This window comes from Perca flavescens, chromosome 12, assembly GCF_004354835.1.
Source record: "Perca flavescens isolate YP-PL-M2 chromosome 12, PFLA_1.0, whole genome shotgun sequence".
NCBI lineage: Eukaryota > Metazoa > Chordata > Actinopteri > Perciformes > Percidae > Perca > Perca flavescens.
This window is the reverse complement of record NC_041342.1, coordinates 11,064,702-11,091,336: the sequence shown is the minus strand read 5'-3', so window position 1 is coordinate 11,091,336 and position 26,635 is coordinate 11,064,702. Positions and strand designations below refer to the sequence as shown.

Genomic DNA, 26,635 nt, shown 5'->3' with positions numbered 1-26,635 from the left:
CATTTAATTTCTGTCAATGAGAGTAGATTGCATATTGGAAACGTCTCGCAACTAAACCAAAAACTAATGTTAAAATATGGTTAAATAAACACCAAAACCCAACACTATAATTCCCATGAAGGTAGAATTTGTTGCAGGGCTGTTGTATTAGACTTTTAGCAAAGTGTAGTTAATGGTAGTTAATTTGAATTTTGGTAAAACAAGCTAAACTTTTTTCCCCATGTAGCTAGCTACTAGCTAGCTTGGACCTATAAAGCCATGGAAGCGCCGTTGCCATGACAACACAACACTTTGCCATGGCGTCCCTGTTACCAGACCTGTTGTTTGAAACTTCTGGACGCGGTCCTCCGCCCAATACGAATTTTTATTCTTTCATAATCACCAAGTCAGATGTAAGTATTGATATTTTTTTCAACTGTCATAACTCTGGGTTACGTTAAGTTGTCGTAATTTCTCTCGGCGTTGATAGCTTTTATCGTTAACTTCACATTATAACGTTAACGTTAGCTAGGTAGCGTAACAGTTACCTGCCACGTACAACCGCATACAACCAGTATTAACGTTAGCTAGGGAACAATTTAACGGAATTTGTGTTTGCGGCTAACGTTAACGTTTCCCCTGTTCGTGTAACGTCAGTTAAGAAAATTAACCTTAACCTTAACAAAGCCTTGATAAACAGAAAATAAATGTACACTGGCAGAACGCAAAACTTAAATGTAGCTAGCTAGCTGACGTTAAATCAAAGTTTCGTTATGCTAACTGTAACGTTATTTTGCTGCTGATTATTAACATGAGAATCATAACTCACTGGCTCACTGTGTGAGGTGTAACGCTATATGAATATGTATAACTTAGCAAACGTTACCATAAAAATGAAATATTTCTATGATAAATGATAACGTTAGCTAGCTAGCGAGCTACATTTCCAAAACTGGTAGCTCAAATCAAGCAATCTGATTGGGTTATAGCGTCTGACTACCGAAGTGATGGACAGGATAGTGTCTGACTGTCCCGGTGTCGTGCCAAGGTACTTATCCCCGCCAGGATTTGTATCCCCTGTCCGCGGGAGCGCGCGTGCAGTCGTAGCGGATCTTCGGTCCCCCTACAGGTTGTCTAGTACAGCTGAAGCAAAACGTTACATAGTGGAAGACTGACAGCGCTTTCCAAAGTAAGGGTCTTGTTTATCTACATAAATAGGTGTATTTGTCTGTTACATTAAGGCGACGTGTGAATTGTTTAAGGCGCCGTTTATTATTGTGGATTATTCGACAGTGTTTTTCAAAGTTCCATATTGACATGCTCCGTAGCTATGCCTAGTATCTACGTTAGTCATGTAGGTTAGTGAACAATATCTTTTCCTCGTCTTTGCTAACCCGTCCCTCCCTGCCCTCTAACGTGATTTCTGTTTTCATTTAATTTAGTTTAATATGGCTGTTCAATTAAACACTTTGTTCACCTGTCTGCCATATAAGTTACAGAGGGGATACACAAAATATCAGGCCGTTTTTCACCTGATATAATGTGTATCCCCTCTCCTAACATGCAAAGGGTCTTTCCTGCCATCATGTGTGTTATTTTCTGACTTTATCAAGTCACAATAAATAACTTGAGATAATATGGACATGTCTGCTGTTTTCTAGCCAAAGTTACATAGGGGATACACAAAATATCAGGCCGTTTTTCACCTGATATAATGTGTATCCCCTCCCCTACCATGCAAAGGGTCTTACCTGCCATCATGTGTGTTATTTTCTGACTGTACAAAGTCACAATAAATAACTTGAGATAATATGGACATGTCTGCTGTTTTCTAGCCAAAGTTACATAGGGGATACACAAAATATCAGGCCATTTTTCACCTGATATTTTGTGTATCCAATATTTGACTTTATCTCAAGTTATTTATTGTGACTTTGTACAGTCAGAAAATAACACACATGATGGCAAGAAAGACCCTTTGCATGGTAGGGGAGGGGATACACATTATATCAGGTGAAAAACGGCCTGATATTTTGTGTATCCCCTATGTAACTTTGGCTAGAAAACAGCAGACATGTCCATATTATCTCAAGTTATTTATTGTGACTTGATAAAGTCAGAAAATAACACACATGATGGCAGGAAAGACCCTTTGTGTATCCCCTCTGTAACTTATATGGCAGACAGGTGAACAAAGTGTTTAATTGAACAGCCATATTAAACTAAATTAAATGAAAACAGAAATCACGTTAGAGGGCAGGGAGGGACGGGTTAGCAAAGACGAGGAAAAGATATTGTTCACTAACCTACATGACTAACGTAGATACTAGGCATAGTTACGGAGCATGTCAATATGGAACTTTGAAAAATACTGTCGAATAATCCACAATAATAAACGGCGCCTTAAACAATTCACACGTCGCCTTAATGTAACAGACAAATACACCTATTTATGTAGATAAACAAGACCCTTACTTTGGAAAGCGCTGTCAGTCTTCCACTATGTAACGTTTTGCTTCAGCTGTACTAGACAACCTGTAGGGGGACCGAAGCTCCGCTCCGACTGCACGCGCGCTCCCGCGGCCAGGGGATACAAATCCTGGCGAGGATAAGTACCTTGGCACGACACCGGGACAGTCATGGAGTCACAGGACAGTGTCTGGGAGTTACAGGACAGTGTCTGACTGTCCCGTGACAGTCATGGAGTCACAGGACAGTGTCTGACTGTCCCGGGACACCCCTAACAGGACAAGGCAGTTTTTGCTGCCACTGCTTCTCGTTTCTGTTCTGCTTTTCTGTGGTGAGCTATTGCTTAATTTGACTGTTTCACAGTCCCTTTTTCTTTATAATATTACTGTATTATAGTGTTGAGGGTTAAACAAAAAATGCATTCAAGAAATAAGATTTGTGTTTTCATAGCTTGTGGTCAAAATATCCAACACCACACTGATCCTTTGAATGGTCACTTCCAGGTGATATGGAGATGGTGGAAGATATCCCCGAGAACTGTAGACAGGAACTCCAAACCTGGGGAGCTCAAGGAGTCTCACCAGGACTTCTTGGATGACAGTGTGCTGCAAAGTAAGGACTTATGACATAGGACATATTTAGGACTGTGCCTAGAGTTGAACACATCACACACACGACTTAACCTCATAACTTGTAACTGGATGGTAATAGACCTTTTTCAAGAAAGATGTTTTTGACATGTCATAGCAGGAAAAGCAAAGGTGTAAATAAGGAAATTAATGATTGCTAAATTCCATTAAGCTGCTTCAGTTTCAGGGTCCTGGTATTGTGCATGCTGGCTCGCTGTCACATGCCTCAAGGAACACTTGAATGGAAGTCATTAATGTTATTACACTAATAACCCCCTGTGTTTTTTTGTCGATTCAAAATATCTGCTGTGAAATAGGCATATTAGTGAGTTTTCCTTTTCTCTCATCATACTTTATTCAACGTACTGTAGTCAAGGCAAAAAGAGTGAGGTTAGACCTTTTCTTACTGCAGATATTTTGACTTGTCATAGCAGGACACATTACATTTTTATTTATTTAATTACATTGCATATTTACAGTAAGGGCCAGCTTCTGTGGATATGTATGCATCATCTATGCTTCAATAAGCTTAGGCTTTGATAAAATATAGCATAATGCTTAGCATTGTCTGTCTACAGTAGACCTGTTCAGCAATGCATTATATAGTGCTTTATTAGGTATTTATCACTTTGTATTCAGATTGTGTCTTGTGTGAACAAATTGAATGTTTGAATATGGATGACAAGTAAAATAATGGGCTTCTTCCCAGGGGAGGTCGGTATGGTTTTCGGTGGTCGAATCTTGGAGTACATCAAGGCTTTGTGCCAAGGCCATTATGATTATCTAGAGCGCCTGTCCGACTCCTTACTTCTGCGGATAATAAATTATCTAGAACTAGAGGATGTGGGTCAGCTTGGACGAACGTCACGCAGGTTCATGCAGGTGAGTTCCAGAGAAATGTATCCTGAAATAAGAAACTTTAAAGGTCCCATATTGTAAAAAGTGAGTTTTGCATGTATATTTTTATTGTAAAACCGATCGAGGTGCTATATAAATATTGTGAAAGTATCAAAACGCTTAAAGGTCCCATGGCATGACAATGTCACTTTATGAGGTTTTTTAACATTAATATGAGTTCCCCCAGCATGCCTATGGTCCCCCAGTAGCTAGAAATGGTGATAGGTGTAAACTGAGCCCTGGGTATCCTGCTCTGCCTTTGAGAAAATGAAAGCTCAGATGGGCCGATCTGGAATCTTCTCCTTATGAGGTCATAAGGAGCAAGGTTACCTCTCCTTTCTCTGCTTTGCCCACCCAGAGAATTTGGCCCACCCATGAGAGAGAGAAAGAGACATCATGGCTTTCAAATGAGCAAAGCGGCAGTTGGTCAAAGTAGTGATGGTCAAATGAAGCTTTGCGAACCAGTGTCTTTACTTTCTGAGCTTACTAGATGGCGCTCTCGGTTCAAAATAGGGTTTGAAAACCCATTGAATTGCCATTCATTTCACCTTTTTTTTTAACAGAGTGCGCCATCTAGTGAGCTCAGAAAGTAAGGACACTGGTTCGCAAAGCTTCATTTGACCATCACTATGTCAAAGTCTAATAGCTATACTATATATAGGTAGACAGTGCCGTCATTCCCCGGCTGCAATGACGGTGCAGAGACTCAGAGAACGCAGATGAGGAGGACTCTGAAACGCTGACCAATCAGAGCAGACTGGGATTTTTCAGGAGGGGGGCTTAAAGAGAAAGGCGCTTTAAACGGAGCGTTTCAGACAGGGGGAATACAGGTACATTCAGACAGACAGTTTGAGAAAAATAATGTGGTTTTTGAACATTAAAACATGTAAACATGTTCTAGTAGAAGCCCAAAACAAAAGTATGAATCTGAAAATGAGCACAATATGGGACATTTAACTCTGTTATTTAAGATTTCACCATTACTCATTTTGTCTTCTGTCCGCCTCTCATGTGAATTCATCATTATAAATAACCAGTTATTAAATCTAAAGTAATGTTCAATTCTTAGATTGTTTTTATACATTGGGAATTATATAAATGCAATACAATCAGCTCTTATGTTTATTCTAATATTCCTTGTACTTCTATACTCATCTCTGTTCCTCAGCTGTGTGGGTCAGAGGAGTTTTGGGAGCAGGTAGTGCAGCGGCGCTGCAACACCGTGTCGGCTGAGGTTGGATCTCTGGCGCTTGAGGTGGGCTGGCGCACCATCTTCTTCACCAACAAGCTGCAGCTGCAGAAGTTGATCAGTCGCAGGAGGCTGAAGACTGAGGAGCATCCAGAAGGACAGGCCCCTGAATCAGATACAGAGGGAGAGGAATCTCCTGATGAAAGCTCAAAGACAGAGCAGACATTCGGTTCTGAGGAGAAATCTCACCCTGCCATTATCTCCGTTGGCAATGATCCTGGTGCTGGCTTTGAGACCAGCTCTTACTGTGATGTCGACCCTGACCTTAACTCTGAACCAGAGGCTGGCTCTGATTCCAGTGTGTCTGTACCTTCCCAACTGTTTGAGGACACCAAGTGGGGTGGGAACGCCAGTGCAGAACAGGACACTGAGCAATAAATAGTAGAGCAGAACGCCATACAGACAAGACACTGAGTTAATCCTTTAGTCTGATATTGCTGAAGTCCTGTGTTTCTGTTGTATTGATATGCCATTTATACACATTCATCAAACTAAAAGTTGTGTATTGATTCTAATATTATCTTTTATTTGTCAAATATGAATTCTTTTTTACGGTTGATATGATTTTTGAGTTCATATCATATCTTTTGTTCATTGTAATATACAATATTGTAAGTTGTAGATGTAATATACATTTAATTCTGCTGTCTGTGTCATTCATGAACTCACTCTGAGTAAAATCTCAGTAATACTTGCCACCTTACGATGAGACTCAACTTTACTTGAGGGGACACAAACATTGTAAGTAGTGGTAAGATATTTATGTTGCTTAGTAACAAATCAATATGACACTTCACTTTAATTGGGTGGCTAAATAGTGAGTCATTGCTATCTAGCAGTCTTCTGAAATACCATTATCTTGTTGTTATTATTAAGTTTGACACTCTTTCCATTTTAATGTTTGTTTACCAGATCAATGTTGTATTTTTAACTGCTCCATCTCCTGTGAGATAGCGACGTGATATCAGCCAAGTCAGTCTGTTCTCCCATCAGCCACTGCAGAAGGGAGGTTCCCGTCATCCGTACAGGTACCCAAAACTCCTTCATCTAGCTGCTTGTATGGAGGAGTAGCAGTTTGAGACAGACAATTAAAAAAAGTAACGCTTTTAGGTTTTTAAATTGAAACAATATAAAGTTAGGATAAACACAACACAAATGTGTCATCAAGGCGAAAAGAAAAAGAAATTGCTTTGTGAAAATAAAAACAGAACTGTAATTTCAAAATGTATTTGCAGTCGTGGTGTCTATTTGACAAGGTCAAATTTGTCAGAGTTACATCAGGATCTGGATTCTGAGAGGACCATAGACTGTATATAAAACTAGCAGAGGACACACAATGTCTGTGAGTTTGATAGCATTAAGAGTGCAGTGCACACAGTAAACACTAGGGGGCACAAGCTGCTAGTGCTAATGGTCCATCCTGTGCCCAGCTCATATTGACATCAGTGTCTTTCCCTCTGCCTAGTCTTTCTTTGCTTTATGTTGGTAATGCTCTAAGTGTCTGCAAATATGTTAAGTGTAAGTGAATTTTTTTTTTTTTTTATGTTCTGTTAGATTTAAAACAAAAACAAAGTCTCAAAGTGAAGTGTATATAAAAATGCTAGAAAAGCATTAATTAAAAACATAAACAAAACTGGACTTTGACATTTCCCCCAGAAATATCTCAGAATTAGCCGAAACCGTTTGAGTAGCAGCCACCTGTGCTCCAGGCCTGCACTGTATCCAAAGGTGGAAGACGTTTACAGTGTGGTTGTAATACCACACTGTAGAAATACTCTGTTACAAGTAAAAGTCCAGCGTTGAAAATATTACTTAAATAAAAGTATCATCAGGAAAATGTACTTAAAGTTTAAAAGTAAAAGTACTCAATGCAGGAAAATCCTCATATTTTAGAAACTGGAAACAATCCAAACTGTTTTGTCAATCAACTAAGTGTTTAATTGTCTAATCATTTCAGCTGGACTTGTAATGTAATTTATAATAAAACATAGTTTTTTTTATAAAGAAAGAACAAGATCCAGGGTACAAGCGGCCGAAAAGGGTTTCCTCAGGAGGGTGGCTGGCGTCTCCCTTAGAGATAGGGTGAGAAGCTCAGTCGTCCGTGAGGAGCTCGGAGTAGAAAGGAGCCAGTTGAGGTGGTTCGGGCATCTGGTAAGGGGCGCCTCCCTAGGGAGGTGTTCCAGGCACGTCCAGCTGGGAGGAGGCCTCGGGGAAGACCCAGGACTAGGTGGAGGGATTATATCTCCAACCTGGCCTGGGAACACCCCAGTCGGAGCTGGTTAATGTGGCTCAGGAAAGGGAAGTTTGGCGCCACTGCTGGAGCTGCTCCCCCCGCGACCCGATTCCGGATAAGCGGACAAAGATGAATGGATGGATTTTATAAACTACATGTGTTTTGTGAGCAAAAATCTTAAAGGGGAACTATGCAGTAGTTTTTTAAATTTTTTTTTAATTGTTGATTCACAGTTGCAGTAAACAATACATCCGCAGAGTCACATTTACATTTTTCTATCCCACCCATTCCAGAGACCCTTACATCTTAACAACAACAGGTTAATGGTTTTCGGTTTTAGATGACAGTCTGTACTTGTACTGTAAAACAAATAAATATCATAAAATAAAGTAAATAATAATAGTAATAAAAATAAATAAGAGGATGTAGCATAGGTTGTCTGCTGTCCGTGGAGGTCATATCTAAGGAGGGGTCGGTGGACCAGGCAAGGTGTGAGCGTAGGATCGGGGACGTTTCCATAGCGGGAAGTTTATCAACATAATCAAGTAGTGGTTTCCAGTGTGAGTTAAACTTCTCGGGACGACCTCTGAGGCTGAATTAGATTTTCTCCAGTTTTAGTAGGAATAACATATCATGTAGCCAGGATTTAAAGGAATGTGGCTGGGAGGATTTCCATAAGAGGAGAATTTTCCTGCGCACAATAGAGGACGCAAAAGCTATAACATTTTTCTGCCAAGATGTGGTCACAAGTTCATCAGGAGGCACCCCAAAAATAGCTATCTGTGGCAAAGGACTAACCGATATACCTAGGATGTCAGAAATAGATTTAAAAAATGATTGCCAATAGTTAGATAATTTAGAACATATGCAGAACGTGTGTCAGATGGCACGGCGTCCGAGAGCATCTGTCACAAGCTTCAGTAGTCCTATCTGAATAAAGTTTGAAGAGTTTGTGTTTGCTATAATGCAGTCTAAAGAGTACTTTAAATTGGATAACAGAGAGTCTGGCACAGCTAGTGTTAGGTTTAAAAAAGTTAAAACATTGGTGATGTCTGATAAAAATGTACTTTTAGTTGAATGAACACTGTAGCTGGAGGAAGCACTGAATCAACCAATTGCATCACACCACACTAATCAGCATTTGACTGCCTCACCCAAAACCTAGCTTCTAAAGAATTAATTAGGTTATGGCTGTTATTTAGCATACTGTAGGAGGCTCATTGTCCCCACAGGAAAGGTAACTGTTGTCTCTTTTTGGGGAGCCATCCCCTGTTGAGCTAGACGTGATTAGAACAATGAATGTGTATTCATATAGTTGGATTGATTGGGAACGTACACTTTTCTTTTGAGAGACATCTGACCAATAGGGGAAGATTTCATTTGAGGAACCACCCAGGTGTAGGGAATAAATGTGTGATCCGGAGAATGTCTCAGGACTGTTCTTATGTGACTCCGCAAGGAAAGCATGAGATCAGTCCGCTGTCAGCTGCAGTGTAACAATTGTGTTTTGACTGTCGTTTTCATGTTGTTTTATTAAACCTTTTGGTTAACTTTCAATTCGACCCCAGCCTCTCCTCCTTCCTCCAGAAATCAGAACGAACACGTCTTTTAGAGATTTCTTAACACTAGTTATGTTGAGGCATGTTGGTTGAGGAGAGGTGAACCAAAGCAAAATCCTTTGTGTGTTAGCCGCCCAATAGTAGCCAAGGAGGATGGGTAATCCCAGGCCACCTAATTATCTGCTTCTCTGGAGCAAGGATTTATTTGCTCTGGCCCGTTTACCTGCCCAAATGAACGTGGATAGGATACTGTTAATAAGATTGAAAAATAATCAAGGGAGGTAGATTGGTAAGCATTGAAAAAGGTAAAAGGTACCGTGGTAAGATATTCATTTTTACTGTTTGCACTCTGCCCACCAGATACAGGGGTAAACGGTTCCATTTTTGAAGATCTCGTTTAACTGCTGCCGTCAGTACCGAGAAGTTCTGTTCTTTCACTGTGTGCATAGATCGTGTGACCATTATTCCTAGGTGTTTTATACCCACCACAGCGGTCTTGAATGGTATGAGGTGAGTTGGAATCTCTGTAGCCAATTGGTTTATTGGGAAACACTCACTTTTGGAAATGTTCAATTTATACCCGGAGAATACACTGAAAGAGTCCAAGATTGAGAGAATGGGTGGAAGGCTTGACAGGGGATCACTTACAAACAGGAGTAGGTCATCAGCGTACAACGAGACCCTATGTTTCTCTCCATGTCTCCTTATTCCTTTGAATCCTCCTTCTGATTTCAATGCTATGAACAGCGCCTCAATTGCAAGCGCGAACAACAGTGGAGAGAGGGGGCACCCTTGCCGTGTGCCGCGAAAGGGGGAAAGGATCAGAGCGCTGTGTGTTCGTGCATACTGACGTCTGGGGAGAAGAGTACAATAATTTAATACAAGAAATAAAACCGGTACTAAATCCAAATTGCTGCAGGGAAGAGAAGAGGTAAGGCCATTCCACCCTATCGAAGGCCTTCTCGGCGTCAAGTGATATGACCACCTCCGGGTCTGTAGGAGAGGATGGAGTATGAATGACGCCGAGAAGTCTTCTGACATTGGAAAAGGAGTGCCTCCCACCAATGAACCCGTTTGGTCCTCCGAGATGATTAAAGGCCCCAAGCGACGAGCTACAATTTTAGCTAGTATTTTCACATCCACAGGTAGGAGGGAAATCATCCTGTATGATGCACTGTTCAGAGGGTCCTTATCTTTTTTATGGATAAGGGAAATGGAGGCTTGCACTAAGGTAGGTGGTAGAGAGCCATGACTGTATGAATAATTAAACATCTCCAAAAGTAGAGGGGCCAGCTGGTTAGAAAATCGCTTATAAAACTCAACGGGGTACCCGTCAGGGCCCAGAGATTTGCCACTATTCCTTGAGCTTATTGCTTCTGTTATCTCAGAAAGTGTTAAAGGAGCCTCTGATTGTCATTGGGTGAAACTCTTGGTAAGTCTAGTTTTTGAAAGAAGGCGTCCATTTGGGTGTCATCGCCGGGGGATTCAGATTTATATAAGTCTCTCTTTATACAAGTCCGGAGCACTTGTTACTGCTAACGATCTGTCCAGATCTGCGATTAATCTTTCCAGTTCATCCTTATGCATTCTGCGTTGTTTATTGGCATAAGATGTGTATGAGATTATCTTGCCTCTGAGAAAAACTTTCAGGGTATCCCATAGCAATGATGGGGAGGTCTCTTTATTTTTGTTGGTGTTGCAAAAGACTGTGATTGAGTCAGAAATATAATCACAGAATCTTTCTTCTTTAAGTAGGAGGGGGTCAAGGCGCCAAAACCTAAAATGTTTGGGTTTTAGGTCAAAACGAAGATCCAGTACCACGGCTGAGTGATCTGAAACTGTTATGGGTAAATATTGTACCGAAATAAGGGAAGAGATAAAAAAGAGAAAAAGAACAATAGGCATGCGAGAAAAAGGAATATTGACGAGAACGTGGGGACATGAATCTCCAGGGATCAATGTAGCCAAACTGGTCCATGAGGGTGGACAAAGCTTGTGACATCTTTGAGGGTGGGATATGTCGGGAGCACGACCTGTCAAGCACTGGGTCAATGACACAATTCAAATCCCCACCCAGAATTAAAGTGTGGGAGTCCAGATTGGGAATTAAAGACAATACCGAATTAAAGAAACTGTGATCATCCCAATTAGGGGCGTAGATTGATGCTGAAACTACAGGCTTCTGGTATAATATACCGGAGATAATTGTATAATGTCCTTCTGGATCTGTGATAATATTACTGGAGGTAAACTGAACGTTTTTCCTGATTAATATAGCTGTACCTCTTGTTTTACAATTAAATTGGGAGTGAAAGATTTGTCCAATCCGAGGTCGGCTCAACTTTCTCCTGAAGAAGTATCACATCTGTGTCCAAATTTTTTATATAAGTCATAATCTTCGTTCGTTTTAATGCAGCATCAAGCCCCCCGTGTTTAAAGAGGTGAACCTTACCATCTGCCTACTGGTGGTCCCCCCATCTATTGAACCAGTCATGTTACAGCTAATGGTAGAGAGGGTATCAGGTCGATTCTAAGGCGCAGGCAGCAGAACATAAGTGAAATCATAACAAATTATATAAAAAACTTAACAAACCATAAGACAGTACAACACGTCAGTACAAAACAAACAAAAAAGGTTTCTTTACCAGCCCATTCCCTAGAGCCCCACTCCACTTGCGAGGAGACCTGGTCTCCTGCTCTTGTCCCCTCCCATATACCCCTAGAAATGTCATCAACTACTGAACAAACTTGCTCATACTTCCCTTTCTGAAGCATCTTACCTCAAAGAGTCGTCTCAGAACCCACAACTCAACAAGTGTCCTAATATGTTTACATAACCCTTTGAGCCTTTAACAAAAAACTTCCATGTACCCTTACAACACAAAGTAGAGAATATATAAAAATAGAATATTCTGTATGATATGTGGAATATCACATAGTAAACTATGACCCAATTAATGTGTCAAATATACTTATTTACCATCACTGTATTAAGTAAACTTTCAGAACAGAACAAAACAAACCAAGTCCTACGCTTGGTTAAACTCAACATTAGTCAAAACTCACAATTACTCTGCATTTCTTCATCTAAATGAAGACTATTAGCTCTGTAAAAATTGCAGCTTAAAATAAAAAAGAAGCAATAAATCTTTGCACATTCAGTTGACCCATAAAACCGAAAAATGAAAGTGTCCAAATTCTTGCAAAAGCACCAAAAATAAATAAGTAAAATAAATAGTCTGAGTACAAAATTAACTCAGTTTGCTGCAGTAGAGTTACTTTGGACGAGACAGCCTAGCCCTTTGGTGCCAAGGCAAAGGGACAGCTAGTGCGGTTATGCAATGCGCAGCTACCAGAAGTCCAAACCAAAAAGTTGTCAGTCACATATTGTCATGCCTTGGTTATCAGAACTATACCTAGTGACCTTACGTTCCACCGGAGCTGCCTTAGTGTTGTATATGCCCAGTCTATCTGGCTAAGCTAGTCCGGCCTCGGGCTCTGTTTGTAGCTTGAAGCAAACGCCGCGGCCTCTTCTGGGGAGGAGAACCACTTCTTAGCCCCGCCGTTGAGTGTTACCTGAAGGCGAGCCGGGAAGAGTAATGCGGGCCTAATAAAGAGATTGTACAGCTCTGCCATCACCGTCCGGTATTTTGCGCGTTCTTCAACAACCTCCAGAGCGTAGTCTTCGAAGATCTGGACGGGGGCCCCTTGATATTGTAGTTTCCCTCTTCTTTTGCAGGCCTCTCGTATGATTAGGTCCTTAACCCGAAAGCGGTGCAGGCGGATAATCACAGGCCGCGGCCTCGATCCTGGTTGTGGCTTGGCGGTTAGCGCCCTGTGCGCTTGGTCAAGCTTGGGAGGGGATTCCAGGATCTCCTCTCCGAGTAGTTCAACTAACAGCTTCGAGAAGAACATGGTGGGTGTGGGCCCCTCAATCGATTCTGGGAGGCCAATGATTCGGATATTATTCCTGCGGCTCTGGCTTTCGAGGTCTGACGTCTTCGCTAGTAGCTTGTTGTTGCTATCGGCTAAAGCTACCAACCTCGCCTCCACAGTACGAATACGCTGGTCATCTGATTCGGCACCGGTTTCCAGTGAGATGATACGTTGTCTATGATCTAACACCGTGGCCTGTATTTTTTCCAGTCTTGTCTCCAGGGCAGCAAAGGAGTTTAGCGGTGTTAGCGCAGGCACTTAGAGCTTCATTCTCGCTCTTCTTCAACAGTTTCACCGCTTTTGACATTATTCCTGGTGACACAATGTTATATTGAATTTGGGAGGTGTCAGGTCTTACTTGGGTCGTTAAGGGTATAAGAAAAATACGGGTTTTTGCAAAGTTGAGTTACGGGAGACATCAGGCCAGATGTATGCCTGTAAAAAGTTGTGTAAAAAGCGACTGAAGAAGAAGAAAGGTGAGAAGATGGCCCTGTTGGAGAAGCAGATCTTGAAGAAGGTTAACAGCCTGTTTCTGGTCAACTTGGCCTATGCCTATGACAATAAAAATGAATTTAGGGCTTAGTTGTAATAAAGGTCCTACATTTCATTAATAATGGTCTGAAAAATGTCTTAAAAAGTCTTAAATTTGACTTGGTAAAACCTGCAGAAACCCTGTGCTACTGCATAGCATCATACTAGTCTTCCTGCTTGTAGTGTTGGTATAGGGAGAGGCCATTAGCCTAGAGGATGGAGCCAGACTGTGTAAAGACCACATAGTAAACCATGTGGGATGCTCTGTCCATCTTAACCTCTATCCTCAGGTCAGGCTAATCCTCCCATGGTTAAAGCAGCAGTCTGCTCAAAGATCATCTAAACATCTAAAGCCGCCTACAAATGATTTCCTATTGGGAGAGGAACTATGCGCTGCAGTACCCCTGGCGTTGAGCACCGCTCCGATTTGCCGCTTTGCGCTGCGGTCAAAGTTCCAACTATTTCAATTTTGACCTAGTTGCCTCTGACCTTTCGAAAAGCGCAACCAATGAGATAATAGCTGTCGTTACCTAGCAACGGGAAATAGCTTCTTTGCCACCCCTGATGACGTTAACCTGCGCTGCGCTTTGCTTTCTGCGCTTTGCTTTCTGCGCTTTGCTTTCTGCGCTTTGTTTTCTGTGCCCTACCTAGTGGTACGCAGAGAGCAAATCACTTCTCATGTGTAGGCGGCTTAAAACAGAATAGAGAAAAAGAATCATAGAAATTCCTCTTAATGACAGTTACACAACTCAGCAGGTATCCCGAAGAATTACCTCTTTTCATCCACTCAGGAGGCTTAAGTGCTTTACTTACACAATGATCCATTTACAACGTGATTGACATTTGACATATTTTACATTTATGGTAGCTCCTCTTAACTGGCATGGCACCTCTTTCTAAAACTAAAATTTTGAATTTCAAATTATATTTAGGTGAAATATTAGTAAATAAGATGAAAGTTGGATTGCGAATATTATTACTAGTCTGTCCTTCCTCGATGTAACCCATCACTACTTTGTTTTTATTTTAGGATAAATCCAACCAAAATCAAAATGAGGAAAGTGCGATCTAACTTGATTGACTACTGTGGTTTTTATTATTCCAAAAAAGATTTATCTACTTCGACGCTTGTTGCTCTGTGTTGGTGACGTATTCCTGACGTTTAAATGAAAAGGTCTGATTCTGGAGCTCCCTGACGCCAAGCAAAGCCCTTGATCTTGTGCAAGGCACTGAAAGCTTGAGACCATTTGAGAAAGGATGAGCTAATATTATCCAAGGTTTACCGTACTGAATTAGCCTGTATCACCACAGCGGCATAACGTAGGGTTACTGCCAACAGCAGTCGGAAGGAAAGTGCCAATTCATCATATTACATGTGTTAAAATTAAGATCACTTCTGGTTTGTCTTAAGTGCTACAACAGTTAAAATGCAAATGTTAAGTTAGTGTATATATGCAATACAGTATATGTATATATAGAGTCCAAAATTAGCACCATCTACTAGCCAAATGCTGGTAAAATATGTGGCTGGTAGATTTGCTTCACTCACCAGCCCAAAAAAAAAAAGTAATCTATTGAGTGGCTAGTCAAATTTGAATATTCACTAGCCATTTTGCTGGTGGACAAATAAGTTAATTTTGGACCCTGTGTATATATTTATGCCGTCTAATACCAGAATTGTTATAAAATGACAATACATTTTATTGTATGTATGTTTTAGCTCAGTCCAAACAAAACCTGTTTGCCTGAAATCTTTTGGCTTTCCTCTCTTGTGTGTATAGTATCACTGAAGGTAACAGGTTATCACAGGTCCTCAATTTAACCTCAGCTCGGTCACATGATTGAGGTCCTACTCCTCAGGCTTTTTATAACTAATAGTAAGAAGCTCTGTTGCCACTTTGATCTGATCCTCTAAGTCTCTGTGTTGTCTCTTGATTTTAACAACCACTGATACCTGGTAGGCTACCTTTTACCTGGCGTTTGAAAGACATGTACCATATGAATAGGGAAAATTATCGACTTGTGGTTTTTGACTTTTATTTTTTTACAATTTTGTGATGTTTTTCAGTGGTGGCTGTTATCAGTGTACTCAATGGTGGAGAAATCAGCTATGTAGTCACTAAGCACTGGATCAGTTATTTGATCACTTGTGGTTGTAATTTCACTTACTGCGTCATTATTTACACTTCAGTGTACATTTCCAACACATTTGACGCTGAATATAACCTACAATCTGAAACAACTTAATACACATTACAGGAGCAGGGGGAAAAAAAATCTTATATTACCTCCAAACAAATAACATAAATGGTCTACCACATATTGTTTTCTAATGCTTTCAACAATCCTTTTTTGTATGTGTTTGCCTCTATGCACACATCAAAACCCACACATACTGTAAACAACCAATGACAAAAACCTGTAGTACGTGCATACTGAGTTTTAAAATCTGTCTGCGTTCCAGCTGTCATGTAGCAAAAAATCTTTTTGAAAAATACTTCACGTGGATGCATTACTTTCAATGTCAAAAACAGAGAGGCCGAGCAGAGATCTCCACACACCATATGTACATTTAGATATCTCTAATCAATATGTATATTAAATGACTCATTGTAATATCGCTCAGTTCAGTGATGTGTAAAATGGTATTTTGGATTACATTATAAATATGACATAAATTGCCTCTTTGCTCTGCGCCCTACCTTACAGTTTTGCTGCTTATCATATAGGGTTAAAAATCTAATCTATTCATATTCTACAATATTGTATTACGTAAATGGCCAACCAAACCTTCTGCTTCTTTTTAAGTCTTTTACTGTCTCGCCATTAAATGCAGTCAAAGAACCCATTGGACCACTGTTAGAGACTACTGAACACCGTGAACAAATATAGAGGGCTACAAAAGCCTCTTAAGACAGAGCCCGCTTACGATTCCCTTTCTGTGCACAGCATCCTTGAGTAGTCCACACAAAGATCCTTAAGCCAAAATCCCTCTCTGGTATTTAATTCTAAATGAGTAATTACTGGGTGTGTCTGTGTTCCTTAGGTTTGCAGGTAAGCTGGGTGAAGAAGCTCATTTGAACGCTGGCTTTGGAGCCTATTGCACTCTCAAACAGACGCACACATTCTGAAAGACTGAGGGTATTCGTAGGGAGCCACTGAAGAACCCAGTCACTTAGGGGGGACAGACCACATCCAGCTGCCAAGATGTGTGACATGGGGGGACTGGATAACCTGGTGGCCAACACGGCCTACCTAAAAGCCCAGGGTGGTGATGACAAGGAGATGAAAAAGCGCCGTCGGAGCTTGGCTCTCCCCAAGCCGGAGCAATGTGCTCCACTACGATCTGCCATTGACAAGGACTTTACATCGGTTTGTGAAAGGCAGCCTATTGGTAAAAAAATTTTCCGTGAATTCCTGGCAAATAAACCTGAGTATAAGCTTGCTGTCGATTTCCTGGATGAGCTGTATGACTGGGATCTGGCTGAAGGTGCAACAAAAGACAAGGCGCGCCAAAACATCCTCAACAAGTATTGCAAGGCCGACTCCAAGAGCTTCCTGTCCTTTCTTACTGACGAGCCTGCTGACAAATGCAAGAATGTGACAGATGCCACCTTTGAGGAGGTGATGAAAGGCAAAGTCCAGGATGGTGTACGAACGTATCTGCAGGGCAAACCCTTCACAGATTACCAGTCCAGCCCATTTTTTGATAAATTCCTCCAGTGGAAAGAGTATGAGAGACAGCCCATCAATGACAAATACTTCTATGAGTTCAGAACTCTTGGCAAGGGAGGCTTTGGAGAGGTAAGCATAAAAATGCGTCTACATATCATTTTATAGTCTGTTGAAATATGTGTTTTGGCAAATCATTTAACTTTTAACATTGATTTCAGTTGCAGGACTTTTCCAGTGTCTTTCAAAAATATGTATTTCCATTGCATAAAAAGATAATATGCATTTTACATCTTTTGGGATTGTAATGATGGTGCTACAGTATTGAGTATTATGCTGCATGGTCAGTGTTCCAGTCTTAGGAAAACCCTTAACCCTACGGTATGGAGGTGTATTTGCTTTAAAGCATTAGAAAAGATATTGTAGGGCAAGGACCATACCTTAAATCATGAGGTCATGTTCCATACACTCTTGGATTTTAGAAAATCATGTTTCATAAAGTAACTAACACAAAGCCGCAATGCAGGAAGTAGTGGTCTTGCATTGATAGAACTAGCATTGTTCAAATAACGTTTAATAGAAGCTCTTATTGAGATCAAGATCTCTTTTTCAATTCAGACATGAAGATAATAGTAGAACATGTTTGTTTTTTAAGTCAACAACTAAGAATATAAAATCATTTAACAGAAAACTGTTTCAAGATTGTCGGTTTTAAAAAACAAACTGCTATGTAAATATATGGACAAGCAGTATTTGTGTAAATTGTAGATTTAGAAAATGCAGTGAGTTATTTCGTAATAATCATTTAAAAGATTTGAGATTGATGTGACATCTGAAGAAAATCCAGAAGGACCCACAATCGAGCCTTGAGGAACCTTTTTTCTGAGTCAAGCTCTTAGCAACAAGCTTGAGTATACAACCCAAAATAAGGCAACATATTGAGACAAATACTATGATAGAAGTGTTGAAATGGGTTTAGACAAAAAAAGATCACAGTAATGTTTTTAATAGTATATTGTTCATTGAAACGACGGTGAAGGCCCCTACTAGTGTAAATCTTCTGTAATTGTCAAATACTGTTTTCTTTTAAAGCAGCATGTACAGAAGAGAATCACAGAACTCTACTTGATACTGGGCAATCATTTTTTAACTGCTAATGTAAGTTACTTAGCAGTGCAATGCAGTCGATAGACCTGATCCTCTGTCTAAAGGGAATGAATGATACAAAAAGTACATGTTTAGTTCAAGATGTGACTGTGACAGGTGACAAATAGGGTGCTAAGACAAAGCTGGCAAGGGTCAAGTTTGGTTGACTTCTTGAACCAATTGTCTTGTTTTTAGTCCTACCACTGATTCTATATCAGTGTTATGGGGCATTATTTGTGATAATATCAATAGTGAAATCATAAAATATGTGATAGCATAGATTGGTAATAAAAAAGAACCTCCTTTTTAACAAATGATGTCTTTTTCCAGGTGTGTGCTGTTCAGGTGAAGAACACAGGCCAGATGTATGCCTGTAAGAAGTTGGATAAAAAGCGACTGAAGAAGAAGAAGGGTGAGAAGATGGCCCTGTTGGAGAAGCAGATCTTGGAGAAGGTTAACAGCCTGTTTCTGGTCAACTTGGCCTATGCTTATGACAACAAGACCCATCTGTGCCTTGTCATGACCCTGATGAATGGAGGAGACCTCAGATACCACATTTACCATATTGGCTATGATGGCAAGGGTGTGGACAAGGGCATTGAGATAAAGCGCATCATCCACTACACAGCGCAGATCACCACCGGCCTTCTGCATCTGCACGAAATGAATATCGTATACCGTGACATGAAGCCGGAGAATGTGTTGCTGGATAGCCAAGGCCAGTGCAGACTTTCTGATTTAGGTCTGGCCATAGAGATGGAACCAACAAAGACCACCACTCAGATGGTGAGTAGATGTACACACAACAGCGAAATTCTGCTTGAGAAGGCAAATTTCAGTTTGAAAAATACTAAAAAGAAGTGCACTAAGTACACAAAGTTGCACTCTCAAAGCCATTAGGATGCCTTAAACACGAGAGCACCTAGCTGCTGGATAATTTCAGCATTGATAAAGGATATATCATAATAAGTTTACATGTTTACATCATGGTGAAAGATGTCTACCCTAAAAGGCCATTTTATCTATTAGTCTTTGAAGTTGCATACACCAAAATGCAGGCAAAGACTCTCCCCTGATTGTGTTATGTGTATCTGATCTTTAAGGTTGGAGTTTAAGACCGCACATACTTACACACAAACCGCAACAGAAAGAAAATACAAAGAAACAGAGACCACTGGTTGCTGGGTAATTTACATCTCTAGCCGGTCTAAGTTCACTTATCTGAAAATCTTGTTGGGGTTTTTACTTTAAATCTGGACAGAGATTACGGGATCGCTTAAAGATCTGTGCAATGAGTCTCTGGATCTATTATGTAACTCATGTGATCCTTTAGCAGTCAGATTATAGCCTGGCCATTTATACGCTACCATTTTGTGTAGGGGCTATGTTAGAGACCTTGGAGATCCCAGGCTTGTTAAAGTAGCAGTCAGTAAACATAGGAGGGTTTCCCTCAGCAACTTGGTTGTAGAGAATTTCGGTGGAGTTGTTACTTCAAGAGTGTTGCCTCAGCTGTGCTACAGTTTATTCCCATGACACTTTACAAAGCCTGTAAGTCTTCTCGTTGCCTTGAGAAAGAGTAACACAGATATCATGTCAGCAACGACTTCAGTTTGATTTTACACCACATCGCATCGATCTGACAATCACTCGACAACATGAAAAAGAAAAGGTTGTCAGTTGCAGAACATCATGATGGCCTGTCAGATCAATCCCTGAGCTTTAAAAATGAATCAGGTGCTGACAAAAATGTATTATACAGTTGGGACATGACTGCAAGATAAAATAATTCACCAATAGAACAATCTAAGAATGACCCGGTGTACACAACACAAAATCTCCAATGTTTTTATCCCATTTTTGTCTCATAATACCTACAGTATATTTCATTAACCTACAGATGACCTAAAAAAAGATGATGGTAGCAAAGAGTAAGCTCTTAGTTCCATAAAAGTCCAGTAAGCTCATTATCTAGTATTCTGATGCTCCTCAGCCTGTCAAAGTGACTGAGCTAACCTCCTACAAGCAAGGCTGGCTTTGGTCCCCTAATCTTCTTAGGGGGCATTACACAAGTCTGTCCCTGATTAGATTGACAGACCCAGGTAAAAACCTACACTGAATATGTTTAGACATGTTAGTTTGCAAACAAGTTGACTTTAAGCCCGCTAACAAAGAGAGAGATCTGATCTTCACGACTAAAATCTGATTAATTGTGGTGATAATTCTGTAACCTGTATGATCATGGAAGAGTTTTGCCCCTTTGACTGACCAGAGTGTACAGGTTCTTTATTCGTTTACAGATCCACACATTTCAGGGTGAACAGAACATAGTTACAAATTGCTGGAATTTAATAGATCTGTATGCAAGAGACATGGATGTAAGTTTTAAGAGGCATAAAGGTTGTGCATGCAAACCTGCTGCTACGTTTGCTCAATGGAGATGTAGTATCTTGCTTCTGCTAATCAGTCAGAAGTCTTGTCACACTTGTTAAAGTAAAGGAAAGATCTTGAAGAACCACGTGTGTTTAGTGATCAAAATCTGGAACGCAAAGAGAGGGAAAAAAAAGTGCTAAGAGCTTTTTTAATGACGCGGTGTCCGATGCCTACGGTACAACACTTCACCTGTAACCTATGGATCTCCTAAAAAAAGATTTTTGTAACAGGACTTAGGCCTGCCAGTTTTCGGGGTGTGTGCAATAATTATACATTAGAGGCATGTTGACGTGTTGTCTGGATGTTACAGGAGGCTTATTCAGGAGGCTATAGCATCCAGAAATGGCCAGCCTTTATATAAGAGGCTGGACAACTCTGTCAGTGTGTAGACACACACGACTTTTGACAGGTAGTAAGCTTGGCATTAGGATTAGGGCTGCAGGTGAGGTCATACAGGGAGAGGGAAGGAGGGAGGGAGGGAGGGAAAGGCGAAAGTTACACAGAGAGATAGAGAGAGAAAAGAGAAGACTAGAGTAAAGCTCTAAGTAACTCAGACAGCTGTCTTATGTAACACTTGTCAATAGGGGACGTATGAAGGTCATGTCTCTCAGTTTCTAAAGTTGTTCTTTACCAGTCTGTCCTTCCACAAGACCTTTATTTCTGTTTTCTGACTGACTGTTTACATTGCATGTCATTATCATCATTGCTACTACTCTCAAAGAGTAGAGAGCTGTCATATAAAAAAAAACACTATGCTTTTTTTTAAGTATAACATGTATTTAAAAGTTTTACAGATGCACCTCACATTAAACCCCCCCCTTACCCTATCCTTCTCTCTCTGTCCTCCAGGCTGGTACTGGAGCGTACATGGCCCCTGAGCTCCTGTCCAAAACTCCTTACAGGACATCAGTGGACTGGTGGGCCCTGGGCTGCAGTATCTACGAGATGGTGGCGGGCTACACACCTTTCAAAGGCCCGGAAAGCAAGAAGGAGAAGGTGGAGAAGGAGGAGGTACAGCGCCGCATTCTCAACGAGGAACCAAAGTGGGAGCACAAGTGCTTTGATGCTGCCACCAAGGACGTCATCCAGCAGTTCCTCAAGAAGAAAATGGAGGAGCGCCTGGGCTTTAAGTAAGAGGCTCTTCTACCCTTTTAAGCCATAAACAAGCCATGGACTGTTTGTGTGTATGGCTTCACGCAGTGGCTTAGTGAATCTGATTTTTTTTCAACATACTGTGACAACTTTGGGTGCCCAGATAGCTCAGTTGGTAGAGCGGGCGCCCATATATAGAGGTTTACTCATTGACGCAGTGGCCCTGGGTTCGACTCTGACCTACGGCCCTTTGCTGCTTGTCATTCCCCCTCTCTATCCCCTTTCATTACTTCAGCTGTCCTGTCAATAAAGGCCTAAAAATGCCCAAAAAATAATCAATAAAAAAAACATACAATTTTTGCAAAAGTATATTATTCAAAAATATATATACAGTATTTTTTTAATTCAATAGGTATTTACTGGCATTCCTGTGCAATGGATGTTAGGAAACTGAGATTGGAATAACTGCTAAGAATGAACTGCTTCCCTGGTAACTCACCTGGTTGAGCGTGTGCCCCATGTACCAAGGCACAGTCCTTGCTGCAGTGGCCTGGGTTCGATCCCAACCCGCAGCCTTTTTGGCCTGTTGTCCTCACTCTCTCTCCTCAGCTGTCAACTCTCCTTTCAGTTAAAGGTGCTGTAGGTAGGATTGTGAAGATCCAGGACTTAGCCAAAAAATGTAAACATCAACAACTTCTCAGTCCCTCCCCCCTTTCCGCTAAAGCCCAAAACGGTCTCCTAAGCCCCTCCCCCCACAAGGGAGAATGAATGCGTGTGCATGAGCAGTGATTGACACGCAGTTAGACACCCCCCTGGCCCTGATTGGGGCATCTGAACAGGGAGTGGTGGATTTCAGCAAATCTCACTACAGGCTTTAGGTAGTGCCAGAGGAGCCGGAATTTTTTTATTTTTATTATCTGCTTCATGTAGTTCTACTGGAACATAGGGTCAGTTTCAGCAAATATGACAGAAAGTTAGTTTTATAAGTCTTACCTACTACACCTTTAAAGGCAAAAAAAAAGCCCAAACATTTTTTTAAAAAGAAAAGAAAAAAGAATGAACTTGTTGAGTAAAGGTGACAAAAACCTTAACTGTAACCAAAATGGTGCATGAATCCGCAGCCACTCTGTACTTGTTTTATTATATCTGACATTGTAGTTTTGAAAGTGTATTTTTTTTGCCTTCTCATCAGGAACAACCTGGAGGATCCCAGGAAGCACGAGTGGTTCAAGAATATCAACTTCCCCCGTCTAGAAGCCGGGCTGGTGGATCCCCCATGGGTGCCCAAGCCCAACGTCGTCTACGCCAAGGACACCGACGAAATCGCCGAGTTCTCCGATATCAAGGGCATCGTGCTTGACGCCAATGACGATAAATTCTTCAATGAGTTTAGCACAGGCGCCGTACCCATTCAGTGGCAGCACGAGATGATTGACACTGGACTGTTTGACGAGCTCAACGATCCCAACAGGAAAGAGGGCGGAGGAGGAGGTGGTGGTGACGGAAAGTCCGGCACGTGTATATTGCTGTGAGTTTGATATCACGTACCAGTAATAGCACTCAATCACGTGTTTGTTTTCTCAGTCAGATGCACACCAACATTGATTTAAAAGATGTTACCATCCCTCTCTTTTAAGGATGATCAATGTTTAGAAATGCATCGCTTTCGGGGTAAGGTTCGGTAAAAATATGGAGGATGTGATGATGTATTTTTAGCAGCTTCTCTTGTTCTCATGTTGACTGCTAGGAGTCATTTTTGCAACCTTTTTATTAAGGATACTAGTGTTAGATTAGTAAATGAAAGGCCTTTGGGCCATAAATACAATATCACTTTATGAAGAAACTGTCTAAAATCCAGTCCAGAGAAAATACTTTTTCTCACAGTGTTTGCAGTAGAATTTCCAGCTGAAGCAATGCCATTGCATTCGACATTGGGCGTCAGACAAATTGGAACGAACACACGGGAAGAAATGTCTTTTAATATCTTCTAGTGGATTGTGTGAAAGTTACACAGCATTTTATAGCACTTACCCCCCCGCCCTGTTATGCCATCACACAGCCACACTGTTTCTACAGTGAAAGTGCTTTTTTTCAGCACATGTGGCAGGGATGGTTTTAGTTTTAGTTTTTAATATTAAATGTTGTGATCCTAATCCTCATACTTGAGGCTTATCACAGCATTTACATCCAGGGGGTTTTCCTTCCGCCCAACATTTTAGTTTTATTAAAACTATATATATATAAAAAAATAAATTAAAAAAGCAGTTGTATGTAATGTATATAAAGAAATATATATATATATATATATGCACAGAGAGAAAAGCAAAGATGTAAGTCATCTTAAATTTAGAATTTATTTAAAAGAAAATAATACTGAACACATCTTCACTGAGTCCTGTTGTTGGTGCTATGTGAGAAATGGAGGCAGTTTAGCCCCTGGGATGCATTGGAGAAATATTGTATATGTTGTGATTGTTTTATGTGGACCCCAGGAAGAGTAGCTGCTACATAGTTAGCAGCTAATGGGGATCCGAATAAAGGAAGGAGTGCAGAAACAGCAGGTGACTGCTGCATATAAAGGAGGATGATTTAGGAGGAGTTTGACAATATCTTCCTGTACCAGGAATGTGCAGGTTGCCCTGTCCGCGGCCCTGAAACACTGTGATACTTCAGGGCTCTTTTAAAAAGACTCCACTGTTGTGGTCATTAAGCTGAGTGTATAGACTTGGGTTAGTTACAAAGAAAATCCTTGTTATTCTTGTTTACTTGTCTCAGGGTAATTAACTGTTTAAGTTTTTAAATTATATATATATATATATATATATATATATATATATATATATATATATATATATATATATGATACATGTACTTGTAAATATAACATGAAAGGAATTGCAACTCTAGAAATGTCAGATGTAAAGCAGAAATTTCTCTGAATCTCGAATCATTTGAATAAATTAAAATGTGTCTTTTAAAATGTGTTTCTTTTCTGTGATTATGAATATTTCTGTGTTTGTCTCAATATGTTTGTTGTAGTCTCGAGGCTTAGAAACACTTTAAAAGCACATCTACCATCAGCGTGAGAAAATGCCCCAAACTGTGCCATGTCACACATGTTCTGTATGTAACCACCACAGAGAGCGCTGCTGAGGGCTCTGGAGTAAAACCTAAAAATATAAACTGCATTAATCCCTTTCTGGATGCTGATTACAGCCAGGCTGTGCTCTAGGCCACTCCAAATTGGCAAGTTCAGCTCTTAGCTCGTAAGGCGATAACCAGTGTTATTTTTGCGCCTTCTTTGCTTAAATCAGCTTCAAATCCCCTCAGGTACTGAAGCATCTCAATGGTACTGCCAAGTGACATGTCTGAGCAGAAATCAAAACTACAGTACTGAGCTGAAAAATGTTATTTCACCACATTTTGACCTTTGATCTTTCTTTGGAGAAAGAATGCTGTATAAGTGAAATAAAAATATATTTTAAAAAATCTGCTGAGTGCTGAAAAGTGAGCCAACTTATAGTTGTTGTAATAATAATAAAAATAGTGGAAAATGTTTTCTTTTAAATATACATAACTTAGCTTTTCAGCTCAGACTTTCAGTTCTAGTGTCACTACCTGTTTACAGCATTCTGACTCAAGTATGAGTTTAGGAGGCACTAAGGTAGATTTGTGCTGCAGCTTAACCCTGAGATTATCTCCCATGTAGCAGGGCTCGGGTACAGACCACAGACTGTATACAATAGGTAGAGGCTGCTGCTGCTGCTGCTGCTGCCTCAGGGCGCTGTGGGAGCTTGACAGATGGACGTGCTGTGAAATTAGAGCAGACAGGAGTGATTCCACTTCTTTTGATACTGACCTGACATGTTCCGACTTCTACAGTCAACGCAGTCTCTGTAGATATAGTTACAGGTATAACCCTTCACACAATGATGACGCCTCTGGTGGCGACAATGCCTCTTGGTGACCCCATGTTTGAAAAAAATGCAGCAGAATTGCCTTCTTGGATGCCCCTATGGTCAGTGCCTGGATTGCATCAAGAAAGGTGCCAGTAGCCTAATTCAGCAGTTGCATGACATCAACATTGCATGTGTACATATATATATCCATATATATATATACATATGTATATATATATATATATATATATATATATATATATATATATATATATATATATATATATATATATATATATATATATATATATATATATATATATACTGGCGTGCACCTGACACAAGTCAGAACCAAAGGCTCACAATAACATACCTGGGCAAATCTCAGCATCTACCACTGAGCTCATTTCCCAGTGGCTGATCTGTGGAATCCAGTGGCACGTTTAATTATGTTCATTTGTAGACATCGATTTGTGCAGTTAGAAAAACAACAAGAGGCAGAAAAGGGAAATGTGAAATGCCTCACTGACCTCTTCAGTCTGCCGATGCCCAGTCCCTTTGCCATGCAGCATTTGGAGCCGCATATTCACTTCTTGTCTTGTTTCTGACTCCCTCCTGTGGCTGCACATTTGTGCTACAGTTATGATGAGGATGTGACAGAGCATTTACTGATGGAGGGCTAATTATTACCAGGACACTCAATCTGTCTGGTCTCTCTCTGTCAAGTTAAAAACCTCATTCTGTGTTCAAATACTGTTCCTAACAGGACTTTGAGGTACTTTTACTTCACTTGAGTATTTTTGCTACTTCCTATTTCCACTCCATTACATTTCTGTGAAAGAACATGTACTTTTTACTTTACTTGTTAATTTCTTACAAAAAGCAATGTTTAGTTAGGGCCCCATGTCATATTT

At 40.6% G+C, this 26,635-nt stretch overlaps 2 protein-coding genes across 2 annotated transcripts; both read left to right on the top strand.

The window, feature by feature from the left end:
• The first annotated feature begins 273 nt into the window (after positions 1-273).
• On the top strand, positions 274-6,386 carry fbxo36b (F-box protein 36b). The gene is made up of 4 exons (XM_028593777.1): positions 274-392; positions 2,952-3,060; positions 3,787-3,959; positions 5,143-6,386. The coding sequence occupies exons 1-4, from the start codon at positions 276-278 to the stop codon at positions 5,599-5,601; spliced, it is 858 nt and encodes a 285-aa protein (XP_028449578.1). The 5' UTR covers positions 274-275; the 3' UTR covers positions 5,602-6,386.
• Positions 6,387-16,689: 10,303 nt separating this feature from the next.
• Positions 16,690-23,498, top strand: grk7a (G protein-coupled receptor kinase 7a). The gene is made up of 4 exons (XM_028593855.1): positions 16,690-17,286; positions 18,631-19,086; positions 21,580-21,860; positions 23,015-23,498. The coding sequence occupies exons 1-4, from the start codon at positions 16,690-16,692 to the stop codon at positions 23,352-23,354; spliced, it is 1,674 nt and encodes a 557-aa protein (XP_028449656.1). The 3' UTR covers positions 23,355-23,498.
• Positions 23,499-26,635: the final 3,137 nt, after the last annotated feature.

Coding starts and splice junctions, on each gene's coding strand:
- grk7a (XM_028593855.1), top strand. CDS start 16,690: ATGTGTGACATGGGGGGACTGGATAACCTGGTGGCCAACACGGCCTAC. Junction 19,087..21,579: donor CAAAGACCACCACTCAGATG/GTGAGTAGATGT, acceptor TCTGTCCTCCAG/GCTGGTACTGGAGCGTACAT. Junction 21,861..23,014: donor GAGGAGCGCCTGGGCTTTAA/GTAAGAGGCTCT, acceptor CCTTCTCATCAG/GAACAACCTGGAGGATCCCA.
- fbxo36b (XM_028593777.1), top strand. CDS start 276: ATGACAACACAACACTTTGCCATGGCGTCCCTGTTACCAGACCTGTTG. Junction 3,061..3,786: donor GGATGACAGTGTGCTGCAAA/GTAAGGACTTAT, acceptor GCTTCTTCCCAG/GGGAGGTCGGTATGGTTTTC. Junction 3,960..5,142: donor CGTCACGCAGGTTCATGCAG/GTGAGTTCCAGA, acceptor TCTGTTCCTCAG/CTGTGTGGGTCAGAGGAGTT.